Source organism: Chiloscyllium punctatum, chromosome 7 (assembly GCF_047496795.1).
Source record: "Chiloscyllium punctatum isolate Juve2018m chromosome 7, sChiPun1.3, whole genome shotgun sequence".
Classification (NCBI taxonomy): Eukaryota; Metazoa; Chordata; class Chondrichthyes; order Orectolobiformes; family Hemiscylliidae; genus Chiloscyllium; species Chiloscyllium punctatum.
In genome coordinates this window covers 114,953,018-114,973,488 of record NC_092745.1, presented here as the reverse complement: position 1 = coordinate 114,973,488, position 20,471 = coordinate 114,953,018, and the positions used below count along the sequence as shown (strand labels likewise).

The 20,471-nt window shown below is 42.0% G+C and overlaps 1 protein-coding gene across 15 annotated transcripts in view; it reads left to right on the top strand.

Moving 5' to 3' along the window:
• ccdc18 (coiled-coil domain containing 18) overlaps positions 1-20,471 on the top strand; it is a 181,630-nt gene that overhangs the window by 64,390 nt on the left and 96,769 nt on the right. For all 15 annotated transcript variants that reach the window (XR_011961186.1, XM_072574660.1, XM_072574662.1 and 12 more), the window contains one exon: positions 10,859-11,061. Coding sequence is in view for 14 of the 15 variants with exons in the window: in XM_072574660.1 (XP_072430761.1) it covers positions 10,859-11,061 (203 nt within the window). In the remaining variant the exon portion in view is untranslated. The remainder of the gene's footprint in view (positions 1-10,858; positions 11,062-20,471) is intronic.

The window sequence follows — 20,471 nt, the reverse complement described above, 5'->3', positions numbered from 1 at the left end:
TCTATAGAAGGACTGTTTGTAGTTGTTGACTCACTTGGCAAATGTAATCTAAAGAGCCCATTGGCATCCCCATGTGAATTGGATTCCTGATACTTAATTGTGTAACCTGATAACAATGCCCATCTCTGCACGCAGCTTGCTGCTCGAGAAGATATTTTTGTATGAGGCCCAAATATTGAGGCTTGTGTTCTGTTGATGGGGAACGTTCCCAACTTTGGTGGAATTATCGAATGTCAAATATGATTCCTTGAACTTTTTTCTTTCATGTTTCTGCTTTGTTTAATGACCTGAATGCAAAACCTGAACAGGTGAAGCAGCACTTTACCTGCACTTCTCACAATCTTGTCTCCTGCATTTGCTGCTCACAACGTGGTCTCCTCTACACCGAGGAAACAAAACGTGGACTGTGTGACCACTTTGCAGAACACCTGCATTCTACCCGCAAAAAAAGACCCTCAGCTTCCAGTTGCCTGTCACTTTAACACACCATCCTGTTCCCTGGTCAACATCTTTGTCTCAGCTTGCTTCAGTGCTCTAGTGAAGCTCAGCGCAAGCTGAAAGAACACCGGATTTTCTGCTTGGGGACCCAGCAGCCCTCTGGACTCAGTATTGAGTTCAATAATTTTAGGGCCTGATCTTCCCCCATGGCCTAGCCCTCTATCACACAAATCAGATCTTATTATCACATAGTCGACCATTACACACAACCCATTGTTAGCCACTAACTGTCTTCATTAACAGCTATTCACCCTCATCCAGATTTGTTATTGACTCCTGTCTGTCCAAGTGTTCTTCTGTCTCAGGCTCTATCCCTACCTATCCTTACTCCTTACCCCTGCCCCCCCCCCCAAATCCTATCTTCAGCATATAAACCGACATTTTCCTCGCTACTGTCAGTTCTGAGGAAGTGTTACCGGACCTGAAACATTAACTTTGATTTCTCTTCACAGATGCTGCCAAACCTGCTGAGCTTTTCCAGCAACTTCTGGCTTTACTAATGCAAAAACAATTGGCTTTTCTTCACAGTTGAGGAATATGTTAGAAATGACTGCTGTCACTCCAGACAATAATGCATCATCTGTTAGGTGTCATGGTAACTTTGGGTCAAAATAGGTCAGGATTGCTGTTTCACATTCATCTTCCCATTCCAATTTTTGTTTTGCCTAATAAATTATGCAAACAGCTTGAATGGTTGTAAGACTTTGGGACAAACCTACGGTAGTAATTTAGCAAGCCCAAAAATGATCATAGCTTTTATTTTTAGGTGCTGGTGCCTCAGTTATGGCTTCACATTTGAAGATGATTTATGTAGTCCCTGAGCATCATTGACAATTATTTGATTATGATTTGGAGATGCCCGTGTTAGACTGGGGTGTTTAAAGTTAAAACTCACACAACACCAGGTTATAGTCCAACAGGTTTATTTGGAAGCACTAGCTTTCGGAGTGCCACTCCTTCATCAGGTGGTTGTGGAGTATAAGATCATAACTTACAGAATTTATAGCAAACGTTTATAGTGTGATGTAACTGAAATATATTGGAAAAGACCTGGATTGTTTAAGTCTCTCAGCTTTTAGAATGAATATATTGGTTTCAGTTCTTTCATATGTAAAATGCAGAACTTTTTTATTTACACTCCCAAGTGAACTTTAACAATTAGTGGCATGTCGACCCAGATAATGCATTAAGGTGTGAGGTGCCCTGTGTGAGACTGTCTGTGCCACAATGTTCAGACTGAATCTAATCTAAAAAATGAATTTACAGAATCTTACATGGATTCATGCAGTTTTTGAGTAAAATAAAATGTAATTCTGCAAGAACAAACTCACTTCCCAAATTTATATATATGTGTGTGTGTGTGTGAGAGAGAGAGCATGTGGGTGTCTGTGTGTAATGGGAGGGGATTTGAGTATGTGTATGTAAGTGTGTGAGTGTAAAGGGGTATAAATCTGTACCACTATTATACGTGGGGACACCTCCCACCATGTCTGTGGCAGGTACTCGTGCGACTCGGCCAATGTTGTCTATCTCATGTATGGAACACTAGCGAGACCGAGCAGAGGCTATGGCAGCAGATGAATGGACACCGCACAATAATCAACAGTCAGGAGTGTTCCCTCCCAGTCGGAGAGCACTTCAGCAGTCCGGACATTTGACCTCGGACTTTCGGATGACCGTCCTTCAAGGCAGACTTCGGGATAGGCAACAATGCAAAGTGGCCGAGCAGAGGCTGATAGCCAAGTTTGGTACCCGTGGAGGTGGCCTCAACCAAGACCTTGGGTTCATGTCACACTACAGGTGACCCTCCTGCACTACACACACACAGACAGGCGCATACACTCCTACACACACACACACTCCTACAGACCCATACACCCACGCAGACCCGCTCTCATACACAAGCTATCTCTCATATGCTCACATACACTCCCACACTTGCACATATGCATGCACTCACAGACATTCATAACCCCGCCTCTCACAGCCACCCACATGCTCACACATGCATATAAGTTTGTGGGGTGAATTTGTACTTGAAGAATCACATTTTAATTTGCTCAAAAACTGCATGAATCAATGTAAGATTCTGTAAATCCGATTTTTAGATTAGAATCAGTCTGACCACTGTGGCACAGACAGTCTCTCACAGGGCACCTCGCACCTTTAATGCATTATCTGGGCTGATATGACACCAATTGTTAAAGTTCACTTGAGAGTGTAACTTTAAAGAAGTTCTGCAATTTACATATGAAAAAACTGAAACCAACCTGTTCATTCTAAAAGCTAAGAGACTTAAACACTCCAGGTCATTTTTGTTATTACATCACACTGTAAACTTTTGCTATAAATTCTGTGTCTTCTACTCCACCACCACCTGATGAAGGAGCATTGCTCTGAAGGCTAGTGCTTCCAAATAAACCTGTTCAACTATAACCTTTTGGTGTGTGAATTTTAACTAATTATTTGGTGGGACGTCTAAAAATATCACGATTTGGAGATGCCGGTGTTGGACTGTGATGTACAAAATTAAAAATCACACACTGGTGTTGTGTGATTTTTAACTAAAAATATCACATTTCTCTTTCTTCAATCTTAGGCCATAAACTTGGAGTTTCTTCAGAATAGCATACAAATAGTGGTGAGGCTCTTTTTCATTTCTCCCTGTGACTAAAATATCGTCTAGGTAACACTGGACACCTTCCAATCTGCTTAAAGTATGATCCATGGCACGTTAAAATAGCAAGTGCGGATGTGATTCCAAAGGGAAGTCTCTTGCATTTGAATAGTCTTTTGTGTTATAGTTATCAAGTATTTCTATGACTCAAGATCTACATTCATCTGGAGATAGGCTTGACTAAAGGTCAATTTGTATACCTGACCTCCAGCTAGTCCAGCAAATAGGTTTTTCATTAAAGGCAAAGGAAGCATACATAAGATCTCGGCAACTGGACACGTTGTTGGAGGGAATCCTGAGGGACAGGATGTACATGTATTTGGAAAGGCAAGGACTGATTCAGGATAGTCAACATGGCTTTGTGCGTGGAAATCATGTCTCACAAACTTGATAGGGTTTTTTGAAGAAGTAACAAAGAAGATTGATGAGGGCAGAGCAGTAGATGTGATCTATATGGACTTCAGTAAGGCGTTTGACAGGGTTCCCCATGGGAAACTGATTAGCAAGGTTAGATCTCATGGAATACAGGGAGAACTAGCCATTTGGATACAGAAGTGGCTCAAAGCTAGAAGACAGAGGGTGTTGGTGGTGGAGGGTTGTTTTTCAGGCTGGAGGCATGTGACCAGTGGAGTGCCATAAGGTTCGGTGCTGGGCTCTCTACTTTTTGTCATTTCTGTAAATGATTTGGATGCAAGCATAAGAGGTACAGTTAGTAAGTTTGCAGATGACACCAAAATTGGAGGTGTAGTGGACAGCGAAGAGGGTTACCTCTGATTACAACAGGATCTGGATCAGATGGGCCAGTGGGCTGAGAAGTGGCAGATGGAGTTTAATTCAGATAAATGCGAGGTGCTGCATTTTGGGAAAGCAAATCTTAGCAGGACTTATACACTTAATGGTAAGGTTCTAGGGAGTGTTGCTGAACAAAGAGACCTTGGAATGCAGGTTCATAGCTCCTTGAAAGTGGAGTCGCAGGTAGATAGGATAGTGAAGAAGGCGTTTGGTATGTTTTCTTTTATTGGTCAGAGTATTGAATACAGGAGTTGGGAGGTCATGTTGCGGCTGTCCAGGACATTGGTTAGGCCACTGTTGGAATATTGCGTGCAATTCTGGTCTCCTTCCTATAGGAAAGATGTTGTGAAACTTGAAAGGGTTCAGAAATGATTTACAAGGATGTTGCCAGGGTTGGAGGATCTGAGCTAGAGGGAGAGGCTGAACAAGCTGGGGCTGTTTTCCCTGGAGCGTCTGAGGCTGAGGGGTGACCTTATAAAGGTTTACAAAATTATGAGGGGCATGGATAGGATAAATAGGCTAAGTCTTTTCCCTGGGGTGGGGGAATCCAGAACTAGAGGGCATAGGTTTAGGGTGAGAGGGGAAAGATATAAAAGAGACCTAAGGGGCACCTTTTTCACGCAGAGGGTGGTACGTGTATGGAATGAGCTGCCAGAGGATGTGGTGGAGGCTGGTACAATTGCAACATTTAAGAGGCATTTGGATGGGTATATGAATAGGAAGGGTTTGGAGGGATATGGGCCTGGTGCTGGGAGGTGGGACTAGATTGGGTTGGGATATCTGGCCGACATGGGCGGGTTGGACCGAAGGGTCTGTTTCCATGCTGTACATCTCTATGACTATGGCTAACTGAAAACAGATGAAGCTTTGGATGAATTATCGGGAAAGTGGGACCAATCTGAAACGAAGAATTAAGATGCCTAAAAGGGGTCATGAAATATCTTCAGCAAACAGGGTTAAGCAAAATCCCAAAGCCTATTATTCGTATATAAGGGGCAAGAGGGTAACTAGAGAAAGGATTGGTCCACTCAAGGATAAAGGAGGCAAGTTATACATGGAGTCAGATAAAACAGATGAGATTCTTATTGAGTACTTTGCGTCAATATTCACCCGAGGAGAGGGATAGCATGCATAATGAGGTTTGGGAGAGATGTTTGATTTCTGTAGGTCAAGTTGGCATAAGGAGGGAGGAGGTGTTGGGTATTCTAAAACGCATTAAGGTGGACAAGGCCCCGAGTGCAGATGGGATTTATCCCAGCTTTCTGAGGGAAACAAGAGAGGAAATAGCTGGGATTTTAACAGATATCTTTGCAGCATCCTTGAACATTGGTGTCGTCCCGGAGTCCTGGAGAATTGCTAATGTTGTCTCCTTGTTTAAGAAAGGTAGCAGGGATAATCCAGGTAATTATAGACCGGTGAGCCTAATGTCAGTGGTAGGGAAGCTGCTGGAGAAGGTATTGAGGGATAGGATCTATTTTTATTTGGAAGAAAATGGGCTTATCGGTGATAGACAACATGGTTTTGTGCAGGGAACGTCATGTCTTGCCAACTTAACAGATTTCCTTGTGGAAGTGACAAAGTTGATTGATGGGGGAGGGCTATAGATGTCATATACATAGACTTCAGTAAAGCGTTTGGCAAGGTCCCCCATGGTAGGCTGATGGAGAAAGTGAGGTCGAATGGGGTCCGGGGCACACTCGTTAGCCGGATAGAAAACCGGCTGGGCAGCAGGAGACAGAGTGTGGTAGTTGAAGGGAGTTTCTCGAAATGGAGGACTGTGACCAGTGGTGTTTCACACAGGGATCTGTGCTGGGACCACTGCTGTTTGTGATATACATAAATGATCTAGAGGAAGTTAGAGGTTGCATGATTAGTGAGTTTGCAGATGACACTAAGATTGGTAGAGTTGCAGATAATGAAGGGGACTGTCAGAGAATACAACAGAATATAGATAGATTGGAGAGTTGGGCAGAGAAATGGCAGACGGAGTTCAATCAGAGCAAATGTGAGGTGATGCGTTTTAAGATCCAGTTCAAGAGCGATAAATGGAAAAATTCTAGGGAAAATTGATCTGGTGTTCAGGTCCATTGTTCCCTGAAGGAGGCAACACGGTCAATAGAGTGGTCAAGAAGGCATACAGCGTGTTTTCCTTCATTGGCTGGTGTATGGAGTACAAGAGTTGGCAGGTCATGTTACAGTTGTATAGGACTTTGGTTAGGTCACATTTGGAATAGAGCGTACAGTTCTGGTCACCACATTATCAAAAGGATTCAGATGCTTTGGAGAGGGTGCAGAGGAGGTTCACCAGATGTTGTCTGGTATGGAGATTGCCAGCTATGCAGAGAGGTTGATGAGGTTTTAGGGTCATTTTCATTAGAAACATGGAGGTTGTGAGGGACGTGATTGAAGTCTACAAAATCATGAGAGGTATAGACAGAATGGATAGCATGAATCCTTTTCCCAGAGTGGGGGACTCAATTACTAGGGATCAGGAGCTCAATGGGAGAGGGGAAAGATTTGAGAGGTATGTGTGGAAAGTCATTTACGCAGAGGGTAGTGGGTACCTGGAATGCATTGCCAGTGGAGGTAGTAGAGGTGGGCAAAATAATATAATTTAAAATGTATCTAGACAGATAACATGTATGGGCAAGGAGCAGAGGGATACAGATCCCTCAAAAATAGGCAACAGGTCCGGATAGAGGATCTGGATTGGCACAGGCTTGAAGGGCTGAAGGGTCTGTTCCTATGCTGTAATTTTCTTAGTTTTTTTGTTGTTTGATCCTGCTCAGCACGTGCTCCTGGATTAATAGTGACCTCAAAATCTCCACAGAGGTGTGCCGATCCATCTACCGTCATCACTGGTAGAAAGATAGACCCCAATTATTCATGCTTACAGGTTCAAGGACTCCCTTCTTGACCAGCCTCTCTAATTCTGTCTTAACCTTTGATTTGAATGCATAAAGCACCCATTTAGCCTTGCAAGACTTTGCTTGATTTTCAATTTGACAGAGATCTTTTCCTTGCTTCTTAGATTGCTTGTGAAAACAATTGCATGTTTCTTTGGAATTTATAATAGATCAGTCTCTGTACCTAAGAAGCAGCTTAGTTCACCCTAGTTGAGTTTGATTTTCTCCAGCCATGACCTTCGCAATGAAGCTGGAGAATTTCCTTTGACAATGTCTCCGGGCAAATCGTCAGACTGACCATGTAGCTGAACATTCACATTGACACAGCCCTTTAAAGGTGCCACTTTGCCTCTGTTCGTTCTTAGTACAATTTTGATTATTGCTGTCTAGTGTGACTCAGGTGCTTCTGATGTACATGTTTTTAGATATGATTAAAACTCCGACTCTGTCCTCCTCCATTCTTACCAGTTTGCCATTCAATAAAGGAGTGACCCAGTATTAGTTGGTGTTGCTAGCAATGACCAACGTGTTTAATAACAGCTCTGCTTTGGCCTGAGAGTCTGGGCTTTTCTCATGCCATTTTTCTATGATGTGGGTTTTCTACTTTTAGTTTTCTGTAATTTTGCTGCATGTTGTTTCTTCCTCAAACACGACTGTTCACTATACCCTTTTTTATTATAGTTTCTGCATACAGCTTGATTCCAGCAATTTGCTGCTGCATGACCTGTTTCTCCAAACTCATGGCAGTTTTGAGTATGTTGGTGCTCATCTCACAGCTGCCATTTTATGAACACTCATGCTTGAGCTTAACTGTTGAGCTTTTTGGCTGCTAATGCCAAAGAGGCTGCTATTTTCAGTGCTCTGTTTAAGCCTAGGTTCATTTCCATCAGTCATGTGGATTGCTTCACAATTTAAACCACACGTCAGACTGTCTCTGTCAGAGGTCACACAACACCAGGTTCCAGTCCAACAGGTTTATTTGAAATAACAAGATTTTGGAGCGCTGCCCCTTTGTCAGGTAAAGTGAAGCAAAGCACTCAGGCACAGAATTTCTAATCAGATAAATCAAAAGATTGTACAAATGGTGTGAGTGAAGTGCCGACAGGCCGGGTAATAGGCCTCTAATGTCACGAATGTCAGACAGTGTGAGCAAAGTGTCAACAGCTGAATAGCAGGTGAAGGAAAGGCCTAAAATCTGATCAATTCAGGCAGAGAGATTATTGCAAAGCATTAAAAATAAGGTAATTTTGCAGACAAACCAAATGACTGGAATAACATATTAGGTATACGAGTTGCTGCCGAGGGTCGAACCAAAGTAACAAGTAATCCAAAACTGTACAAGATAGAGCGATCATAAAATATCAAGGTGATAGTGTCAAAACAGGGCACTAAGGAAGGTTTTACAGGTACAGAACAGTATGGTGGGGTCATATTTGCGTGACATGAACCCAAGATCACAGTTGAGGCAGTCTCGAAAAGGTACAGAACTTGGCTATCAGTTTCTGCTCTGTGATTCTGCATCGTTATTTTTCAGAGGTCATCTTGGAGGACATTTACCTGAAGATTGGAAGCTGAATGTTTTCAACTGCTGAAGTGTCCTCCAACTGGGAGGGAGCATTCATCCATTGTCATAGCATATGTATGGTCTCACTGACATACCATGCCTTGGGGCATCCTTGCCTGTGGTATATGAGGTAGACAACATTGGCTGAGTCATATGACTATCTGCCGTGTACTTGGTGGGTGGTGTTACCATGTGTGATGGTAGTATCCATGTCGATGATCTGGCATGTCTTGCAGAGGTTGCCTTTTGGCAGGATTACATTGTGTTGTGGTTGATGTCCTGAAGGATGGGTAGGTTGCGAACAATGGTCTGTTCAAGGTTTAGCGGTTGTTTAAAGGCAAGAAGTGGAGGTGTAGGAATCATCTTGGCAAGATGTTCATTGTCGTCTATGAAGGCTATGACGAACAAGGCATGGTTTCCCTACTTTGGGGAAGTACTGGATGGCAAAGGGTACTCTATCAGTCGTATCCTGTGCCCCTCTTCTGAGGAGGTTATTGTGGTTTTTCACTGTGGCACATTGGATCTGGTGATCGTTAAGTTGAGTATTGTATCCCGTCTTTCAGCATCTTTAGATGTCTGTCACATTCCTCTTTGTTTGAGCAGATCCTGTGTATGCACAGGGCTTGTCCATAGGAGAAGGGTTCTTTAACGTGTTTCGGGTGGAAGTTCGAGAAGTGTAGTATCATGAGATTATCTGTGGCTTGTAGTAGACTTGAAGTATTGAGATGTCAGTTCTTAATGGAGATGTGTGTATCTAAGAATGAGTGATTTTGATGAGTAGTCCATAGTAAGTACGATGGTAGGATGAAACTTGTTGAAATCATCGTGTAGTCGTTTCAGTGATTTTCATCATAATCCGGAGGAAGAAAATGTTGCCTATGTATCTAGTGTATAATATTGTTTGGAGGTGTTGGTGTATTGGTGTGCAACTTTGGTTCCCATGGCTGTTCCCTGTGTTTGGATGAAGAATTGGTTGTAGAAGGTGAAAATGTGCTTAAGGATGAAGCAGAGGAGTGGTAGGGTGGCATCTGGAAATTGGTAGTAGTTGGCGTTGAGTACTGAGGCTGTTGAAGCAATGCCGTTGTCGTGAGGGACGCCGGTGTAATGTACCAGAATGTACATTGTGACGAGGAATGTTCCTGGTTCGACTGGTCTCTGGGTGCTGAGTTTCTGTAAGAAATCCTGTAGTGTTGCGACAGAAACTGGGAGTTCCTTGTACAATGGGTTTCAAGATGCCCTCGACAGAGAGGTTCTCACACAGAACCCTGTTGCCTGATAAGATTGGCCGTCCAGGTGTATTGGTTTTGTGTATCTTTGGAAGGCAATAGAAGTCTCCTAAGCGAGAAGTATGTGGGATTAGAGTGCATAGTCTGTCTCTGATAGCATCACTTATGTTGTCTTTGCATTGACAGAATTCTGCTAACTTCTTGAAAATTGCTCCAAGCTGGGAGTTAGATTCACTATCATCCGAACTATTCAGCAGTCACCAATGATCTTGGTGAGAAACGGTTTATATGTTTTGGAACTTGGTTTCTGTGGCTGTTCCAGACTCCTCCATTGCTTTAGACTCCCACCCACTTCAGAACACTTGAGAATACAGAGACAACTATATATGCTTAAATTTTGTTAGCTTGAACAAAATAAAAAAATCTGTGTATAAAAGTTTCAGTTCTCTGTATTGTCATTATATGGTTCCACATTGTAAAATTTCCTGCTTTTTGTTTTAAATGGAAATTTCAAATAGCATGATGTACCACAAAGATTTTAGCACCACCTCATTTCATATTTAAAACAAGATATTCCTGAAGGTGAAACAAAAACAGAAGTTTCTGGAAAAGCTTAGCAGGTCTAACAGCATCTGTGATGAGAAATCAGAGTTAACCTTTCGGGTCTGGTGACTCTTCCTGAGTTGTCATCTTGTGTTAAGTTGCAAGAATGACCAAGAATCCAAAGTATTAAGCAGCAGGAGCTTTATTTGTGAAATGTTTGCAGGCAGCAAGGTTGGACAAAGCTGTTTCCCACCTAAAATGGATCGTGACAGTCCATCATATTGGCAAAATATACAACACTGTTGTTGTGGCCAATCTTCTGTTGCCATAGGCCAACGCTATGAGAATGCAAAATCCAGAGGAAATGAAAACTCTGATCTAAATTTTGAGGGGACGCATCAGCAAGCTCAGTTCCTAAAAATAATTCACTTGCATGTTGTAATAAATGATCGAATAGTGATTCATAGTCCTTCTGCTCCTCTCTAGCCATATCATGTTAACTCTCATTTACTGCAGGATTGAGAGCAACTATCTCAGCACAAATCTGGGAATCACAGTTGATACTGTTTTTAAAAATTAAGCTTTCCCGCATTATAATTTTATTTAGTTTGTAAAATAATCCTTTCTTTTGTTATTGCTCATGATTCCTCAGATGACAGAAGGTCCATGGACCGGCACTTAGAAGAGGAGCGATGTAGGCCAATAGAAGTTGAGAAGCTGCAGGCACAATTACTAGATGCTGAGGCTACAATCTCAATGTTACAGACTCAGTTGACTGAACAGATAAATAACTTCGAGCAGATACAAGAGCAACTTTCGGAAAAAAGCAAATACTTTGGGAATGTGGAAGAGGAGGTTTGTTAAATTACACATTCATATAAAGAAATGTTTCATTTACAGGCCCATGTTGATAGAAGGGGAAACAAAGCCGGGGGCCTAGGCCAAGGACAGCACCGAGGCTCCTGATTTCTGTCTCAGACCTGCACACGTGCACTTTCTTGTGTGAACTTGCATACTAAGCAGGATTGCAAGATGAGTTGACTCCCTCCTCCACTCTGGGGTGAACTGTAATGCCATTGTCTATTGACTTGACTGACGTTAACTCTCCCTATCATGAAGATTGAATCCAGGGAACCTTTACTAAGTATAAATCATGCCCAGAGCTCTTTTGATGCATTTTATCTATTTAACAAATATAAGATTTCCATATCGGTTGTATTGATTTATTAGTGCTATGATTGAGTTTTATTTTTGGCATATATTCAGATGTTAGGAAAAGATGGTTTGAGATTGCACTTGCTGGTGATAAATGTTAATAGATTTTTGTTTTGGTGCTAGTAGTAGTAGTAGTAGTAGCAGCAGCAGTCGTCCTTATAGTACCATTGCCACTATTCTTTGTTCATTATTAGGTTGTTTACAACTTCAAAGAAAGTTTGGACAGTGCATACTTTGAATTGTTTATGTTTCTAAACTGTTGACTGGAGATGGCAGATTGTAACTCCCAGTGCTATAATTCACCCAGCGCTGACATTGTGGAAATGTACATTTAGGTCATTCAAGGTCTTGTAGAACCATTCATAGACATCGTGGCTAATCCTTGAGGTCACGGATGATGGTCTTCGTTCCATTGATCTATTTATCAGCTGTCAGGTGGCTTATGAGTCCTATCTTGGCTTTGAAATGTAGAACCGTTACAGTACAGAAGATTCAACAGATTATGTCCGTTCTTCCCTTCCCAAGGAGCAATTCATATATTTCCACTTCTTCATCCTTCCTCCATATCCCTGAACATTCCTCTTCTTCAGATATCTTGAACATTTAGATGGTGTAGAAAGATTTATGGCATAGAAGAAGGCTATCTGCCCATTGTGTCTGTGCCAAAATGAGCCAACTTAATTCTATGATAGAGCAATTACTCCATGTCCCTGGAGGTTAAGAGACTTCAGCAGCATGTTCAGAGACCTTTCAAATGAGATGAGTCTTTCTGCCTTCACGACCCACTCAGGTACTAAGTTCCAAACATTTACCAACCCTGGGTAACTCTCCATACCTTCTTATCAATCTGTGCCCCCTAGTTGCTGATCCCTCTGCTAGGGAAATTATGGCAATTTCATCCATTCTATCCAGGATCCCCTCAAATTTGTACATTTCAGCTGGATTTGTAGAAAATGAGTTCCCTGATTGAGACTGTTAATCTGGTCCAATCAGGGAGCCCTTGCTAACATATAAAAGAAGGTGAATATCTCTTACAAAAAGCAGTTGGTTCAGTTACCACTTTGGCCCAAGCTTGATGGGGTGAAATTGATTGCGAGAGATTCATCTACATTGGCTCAACATTTTTTAATTTGAAAATGGCTACCTGAACGAAGTCCTAACTAAATACCCAGAAGTCTTCCACGAAGGTCAAGGGACTACCAGAGGAGCCAAGGCCACATTACATGTCGACCAGGAAGCAATTCCATGATTCCACAAAGCACACCCAGTGTAACTTGCCTTATAGGCAAAAACAGAGGTAGAAATCAGAAAGCTGGATAGTGAAGGAATCACCAAACCTGTCCAATTTGCAGAATGGTCAGCACCAGTCGTACTGACCTATGAAGCCAGATGGTAGGGTGGAAGTGTTGTTTTACATGTTCTACAAGCAGGTCATGCCGAACAGAGTGCAGAATAGTGTTACAGCTGCAGAGAGAGAGAGATCAACATTAACATTTGAGAGATCCATTCAAAAATCTGACAATAGCAAAGGAGAAGCTGTTATTGAAAATCCTTATATGTGTATTTCTAATGTTTATCAGGAAATGAAACATTTTTGAACAGTAAAGTTTACAGGATTCTTAAGGGGGAGGGAGAGCACCAAGAAGTTGTGGTACACATCGGTACCAATGACATAGATGAGGAAAGAGGGGAGGACCTGAAAAGAGAATATAGGGAATTAGTTGGAAGCCAGAAGGCAAGATGAGCGGAGTAGTAATTTCAGGATTGTTACCGGTGCCACATGCTAGTGAGGCTAGGAATACAGCACGAGTGCAGATGAACACGGGGTTGCAGGACTGGTGTAGGAGGGAGGGCTCTAGATATGTGGATCATTGGGGATGTGGGACCTATACAAGAAGGACGGGTTGCACCTGAGCTGGAGGGGCACCAATATCCTGGGCGAGGGGTTTGCGAGAGCTCTTCGGGAAGGTTTAAACTAGATTGGCGGGTGGGAATCTGAGCTACAGGTCAGATAATGGAGTAGGTAGTGAACAGCCAGATATATCATACAGAGATAGGCACTTGATAGGGCAAAGGCGCAGTCAGAGTGATGGGTTGAAATGTGTCTACTTTAATGCAAGAAGTATCAGAAATAAGGGTGACAAACTCAGAGCATGGATAACCACTTGGAATTATGATGTTGTGGTCATTACAGAGTCTTCAATATCACGGGAGCAGGGATGATTGTTGGATGTTCCCAGGGTTTAGATGTTTCAAAAGAAATTAGGGGGAGTGGGGGAGGTAAAAGAGATGGAGGAGTGGCATTGCTAATCAGGGATAGTATCACAGCTGCAAAAGGGAGGTTGTCGTGGAGGGTTTGTCTGTGAGTCAGTGTGGGTGGAAATCAGAAACAGGATAGGACCAATCACTTTATTGGGTGTTTGGTACAGGGACCTCAATAGCAACAGACACACAGATTGGGAGGCAGATTTTGGAAAGGTGCAGAAGTAACAGGATTGTTGTCATGGGTGACTTTAACTTGGCTAACATTGATTGGAACCTCCTTACTTCAAATATTTTGAATGGAGTAGTTTTTGTCATGTGTCCAGAAAGCATCCCTGACGCAATATGTAGATAGCCCACTAGAGAGGAGGCCATATTGGATTTGGTGCTTGGCAACAAACCATGCCAAGTATCAGATCTCTCAGTGGGAGAGCATTTCAGTGAGAGAGATCACAACTCCCTAACCTTTACTATTCTCATGGAGAGGGATAGGAGCCAATGGTATGGGAAAGTTTTTAATTGGCAGGGGGGGGTGGAATTACAATGCTGTTAGGCAGGCTCTCGGGCGCTTAAATTGGGAACAGATGCTGTCATGAAAATGCACGACAGAAATGTGGAGGTTGTTTAGGAAGCACTTAGGATAGTGCTGGACAAGTCTGTTCCACTGAGGCAAGGAAGGGATGTTAAGGTGAAGGAACCTTGGGTTACAAGTGATGTGCAACATCTACTCAAGTAGAAGAAGGAAGTTTACTTAAGGTTGAGGAAGCAAGGATCAGACATGGCTCTTGAGGGTAACAAGATAACCAAGAAGGAAGCAAAGAATAGACTTAGGAGAACTAGAAAGGGGCATGAAAAAGCTTTAGTGAGTAGGATTAAGTAAAACCCAGAAGCAGTCTACACTTATGTGAGGAACAAGAGTATGAGCAGAGTGAGGGTAGGGCCAGTCAGAGATAGTGGAGGGAACTTGCGCCTGGAGTTGGTGGAAGTAGGGCAGGTCCTTAATGAATACTTTTGCTTCAGTACTGAGAAGGATCTTGACATTTGAGAACAGTGTGACACAGACTAATATGCTTGAGCAGGTTGATATTAGGAAGGAGGAAATGCTGAAGATTTTGAAAACCGTAGGATAAATAAGTCTCCTAGGCCAGATGGGATATACCCAAAGAGGGAAGACATTGCCAAAGGTGCAGCAATGACCTTTGCGTCCTCACTTCCTGGATTAGTGGTGCTGGAAGAGCACAGCAGTTCAGGCAGCATCCAAGTAGCTTCGAAATCGATGTTTCGGGCAAAAGCACTTCATCATGAAGGGCTTTTGCCCGAAACGTCGATTTCGAAGCTACTTGGATGCTGCCTGAACTGTTGTGCTCTTCCAGCACCACTAATCCAGAATCTGGTTTCCAGCATCTGCAGTCATTGTTTTTACTGACCTTTTTTGCGTCTTCGCTGTCCACTGGAGTAGTGCCAAAGGGTGGAAAATATTATTCCTTTGTTCAAGAAAGGGAATAGGGATAACTCTGGGAATTACAGACCAGTCAGTCTTATATCAGTGGTGGGTAATGTATTGGAGAGGATTCTGAGAGACAGGATTTATGATTACTTGGAAATAGCATGGCTTTGCGGGGGGTAGGTCATGCCTCACAAACCTTATTGAATTCTTTGAGGATGAGTCAAAGCAAATTGATGGAAGTAAAGCAGTGGATGTGGTGTACATGAATTTTAGTAAGCCGTTTGCTAAGATTCCCCATGGTAGGCTCATTCAGAAAGTAAGGAGGCATGGGATACAGGGAAGTTTGGCTGTCTGGATACAGAATTGGCTGGCCCATAGAGGACAGAGGGTGGTGGGAGCTGGAAAGTATTTATCCTGCAGCTTGGTGACCAGTGGTGTTCCGCAGAGATCTATTCTGGGACCTCTGCTCTTTGTGATTTTTATAAATGACTTGGATGGGGAATGGAAGGGTGGGTTAGTAAGTTTGCTGATGACGTGAACGTTGGTCGAGTTGTGGATAATGTGAAAGGCTGTTGTATGTTTCAACAGGACAATGACAGAATGCAGAACTAGGATAATAAGTGGCAGATGGAGTTCAACCTGGAAAAGTGTGAAGTGATTCACTTTGTAAGGTCAGATTTGAATGCAGAATACAGGCAGGATTCTTGGCAGTGTGAAGGAACAGAGGGATCTTGGTGGTCCATGTCCATAGTTGTCACCCAATTTGAAAGGATTATTAAGAAGGCATATGGTGTGTTGGCTTTCATTAGCAGGGGGATTGAGTTTAAGAACCATGAAGTTATGCTGCAGCTCTATAGAGCCCTGGTTAGTCCATGCATCAGTCTACTCTTGATAATCAATGATGGGATGATGCATCAACAATACAATGAAGCAGTACTTGGTAAGCAATAACCTGCTCACTGACATTCATTTTGAGTTCTACTGATCTCCTGACATTATTTTTCCAAACATGGTCAAATGAGATGAATTCTGGAGATAAGGTGAGAATATCTGCCTTTGACATCAGGGCAACATTTGACCGAGTGATGCATTAAAGACCCCTAGCTGAAAAATGTGTTGCTGGGAAAGCGCAGCAGGTCAGGCAGCATCCAAGGAGCAGGAGAATCGACGTTTCAGGCATAAGCCCCCCCCTAGCAAAGCCGCAGTGAATTAGAATCAGATTTGAAGCTTTTCATAGGTTGGAATCATACCTAGCACAAAGGAAGATGGTTTTGGTTATTGGTGTGCATCATCTCAGCTCCAGACCATCTTGAGAGATGTTCCTCAGGCTAATGTATTAGGTGCAACTGTCTTCATCTGGTTTATCAATGACCTTTTCTACATTATAAGGTCAGAATTGGTATGGTAATCAGATCAGGCTTGGGATAATTGCCATTGGTTGCACACTGTTCATGCCATTACTGCCAAGCAAGATCAGCAAGGGAGAATCTAACCATTTGTCTTTGATATTCCATGTCATTCCCTTCACTGAATCCCTCACCATCAATATCCTGGGAATTAGTATTGACTAGAAATTGAGCTGGATTAACCATGTAAATACTATAGCAGGAGGTCAAAGACTATGAATTCCACAGAGAGGAATTCTCCTTCCACCTCCAAAAATCTATCCACTATCCACGAGGCACAAGTCAGGAGTGTCATGGAATAGTTCCCAGTTGTCTTGATGAATGCAGTTCCAACAACACTCAATATGTTTGACACATTCCAGGACAAAGCAGCCTGCTTGCTTGTCACCAAATCCATAAAATTTGATTCCCTCCACCACGGATGCACAGTAACAGCAATTTGTAACATTTACAAGATGCACTACCAAAATTTGTCAAGGCTCCTTTGCACTTTCCAACACCACTTTCGAAACCCACAACCACTGCCATCAGGAAAGACAAGGACAACATATAGAAGGGTACACCACCATCTTCAAGTTCCCCCTCCAAGCCACTCACCCTCTGACTTTGAAATATATTGCTATCCCTTAATTGTCACTGGTTCAGAGGTCTGCAACTCTTTCTCTAATGGCATTGGTGTAAACCTACACCAAATGGACTGTAATGAATTAAAAAGGTCGCTCCCTTTCTCAAACGCAATTAGAAATGTGTACTGATTGCTGATTCAGCCAGCGACACCCCTCTCCACAAAGATTTTCAGCTTGCATTTACATAATATCACTCTACTCTCTATATTTCAGACCATTTATGCTGAAATCATTATCCATGCCTTTTGTCATTTTCAAATTCTAGCCAGTTTCTTTGCTATGTTGACCACCATTCCATCCTGCACTGACCATATACTTCAGACCATTCAAAATGTTGCTACCTGTTTTCTGACCTGAACCAAATCCTGCTCACTCCGGTCCCTTTGCTTGCTAATCTGTGTTAGTACATGGTCTCTCAAAGCTTTAAATTTAAAACTTTGTCCATTATGTTTAAAATCCTTCAAAGACTTCTCTCTGGACCATGATCACCATAGTGGCTAATTAATGAGAACATTCTTGAAATACTTTGAGCAGTTCAGGACACTATACCTTAAAAAAAAATGTTAAAGTTGGAGGTAAAGTAGTGCCGATTTAACAGAACAATAAGTAGACTTCAAGGATGGAATTACAAAGAGGTATCATGAACCGGGGTTGTATTCCCTCAAAATTAGTTTTGGAAGCAATGAATTAAGATTTCACAGAAAATGTATAGAGATTTGGAACTTGGTTCTACAAAGGAAAATTGATGCTTGATCAATTGTCATATATATAACTGAGATTGATAGATTTCTATATGGAATTAAAAGGAACTCGATCACAGCAGAACAGAGTTAAGCACTGCATAATCTACACTTTTTTTCTTTGCGTTGTTAGATTGTAGATGAACATGATACATAATGATAGCGGAGTAAAAGAAGAACAAAGAACAGTACAACATAGGAACAAATCCTTCGGCCCTCCAAGCTTGTGTGGACACATTTTGCCCTTCAATGCTAAAACTGTCTTTGCTTACAGGATCCTTATCCCTCTATTCCCTTCCTATTCATAAATTCATTTAGGTGCTGCTTGAATGCTGCTATTGTGTCTGCTTCTACCATCCCTGGCAGTGTGTTCCAGGTACTCACCACCCTTTGTGTGAAAGACGTTGTGTCTTATCACCTTATCAAAAGCCTTCTGCAAGTTCAAGTCATCCACATCTACTGGCTCTCCTTTATCAACTCCACTAGTTACATTCTCAAAAAAAATTCCAATAGGTTTGCCAAGCATGATTTCTGTTTTCCCTTGATGTAAATTCATGCTGACCTCGTCAAGTCCTATCACTACTTGCCAAGTGCTATGCTTTTGCATCTTTTATCATGGACTCCAGCATTTTCCCTCCTGCCAGTGTCAAGCTAACTGGTCTGTAATTTCCCATTTCTTTCTATCTCCTTTTTTTTAAGTAATGGAGTTACATTAATAACCTTGTAATCCATAGAAACTGTTCCAGCTCGCCTCAAATTTTGACAGATGACCATCATTCCATCCTGTACTCTAGGGCCACTTCCGTAATAGGCTGGGATGTAGATTATCAACATAGGAGCAAATTACTCCAAATGCTAGAATCTGTACTGAAAGCAACGAATACTGGAGATCAGAGCGAGTCAGACAGCATCTATGGAGAGACAGCAAGCTGATGTTTCCGGTCTAGATGATGCTGATGAAGAATCATCTACGTTTGAACTGTTAGCTTGGTGTCTTGTAGTTTTCATTGCAGATTATCAAGCCCTGGCCTTTTATCCCATCGATTTCCCCAATACCATTTCCTTACAATACTAATTTGCTCCAGTTCTCCCTGTCACAAGATCCTGTGTTCCCTGACACTTTTAGGAGTTTGTGAAGACAGAGACAGAATATATATTGAACTGGTCTGCCTTTTCTTTAGTTACCTCTGTTTCTGACTGTAAGGGACCTATTTTGTCACTCTCCATCTTAATAAGGAGTTCAATCATGTTCTTCCCCAAGGGGCCTTGCACAGCTAGATTGCTCATTGGTTTCTCATTACACAGTACCCTGCCTAGGATGACCTGTAGTTGGTTTGTCAACATATTGAATTCCTCCTCCACTACATTGTTACTCATTTGACTTTTCAAACCCATGTGCGTATTAAAATTGCAGCTGTATCTTTATTTCTTTTGTCTCTAATTTCTGTATTATTATTACAGCTTGGGGGTCCAGATAGAACCCCCACTATTGTTTTCTGCTCAATTCTGTTTCTAAACTCTACTCAAAAGATTCTGCTTCATTGGAGTTAATATCCTTCCTCACTATTGTCTTAATGACATCTTTAATCAACAATGTAGCCCCATTTCTTTCTCCTGTTAGTCTTTCCTTCCTAAAACATGAATACCCTGGATCACATTGCAGCCACATCTCCATAATTCTAACAATATTGTACTTCTTTATATCTGTTTTGCGTGACTAATTCATCCACTTCATTGTGAATGGTCCATATATTAAGACACAAGGCCATGAGGTGTGTGTGTGGTTTTTTTAACACATCATGAGGGACCCACAATAGTAGAAGAGCTGCATTTCTTCACTTGACTGTTTCCCCTTCCCCCAACTCCTTTCTTATTGCTGCTATGTTGTACAGTACCTTCTTTCAAGCTATTATCACCCCAGCAGTCTCCAGTACTAGTTTGAGAATGGCCAGATGCATTTGACTCTTGCACAGCCTGTCTCTTTGTAGTCACACAATGACTGCAACTACTGGACTGCACACTATGCTTGCGGATTGGCAACTTCCTAAAATATACCTTTGAGCTAATCATATTTTAATAATTAATTTACTTGCTCTTAAACTTACCCAATGTGTAAAATGTAAATTTCTTTGCTCCTGGTTCAAGTCTATGCTTTAGTTTAGAAAGGGAAAAGAGAAGTACTCATGAGCTAATTACTTAACCTGTTTTCTCATGATTTCACACTTCGATAATTTTTCTTTTCCTTACTTAGCTCTGTTTTTTTCACCTGCCACTGAAGTCTTAAACCTGGTCTTGGGTTTTTCTGTCACACTTCTAACCCGTTGGTCTTGCCCATCTTTGCTCTTGATCTTCTGAGTCCTCAAATTTTGAGTTCCTTTTCTCAATCACAAAATTGTTGATTGTTTTAATCAACAGAGATTGGAAATTCTGGAAGGAGAAACATTCAGAAAAAAATGATTGATTATTTTTCAACTGTGGCAAGTGTTAAGTCAGCTACAAACAAAGCCTGATGCTGCATTAATGTTACTTAGCAGATCTTTATCTCAAGACCAGAACCCATTTGACCAAA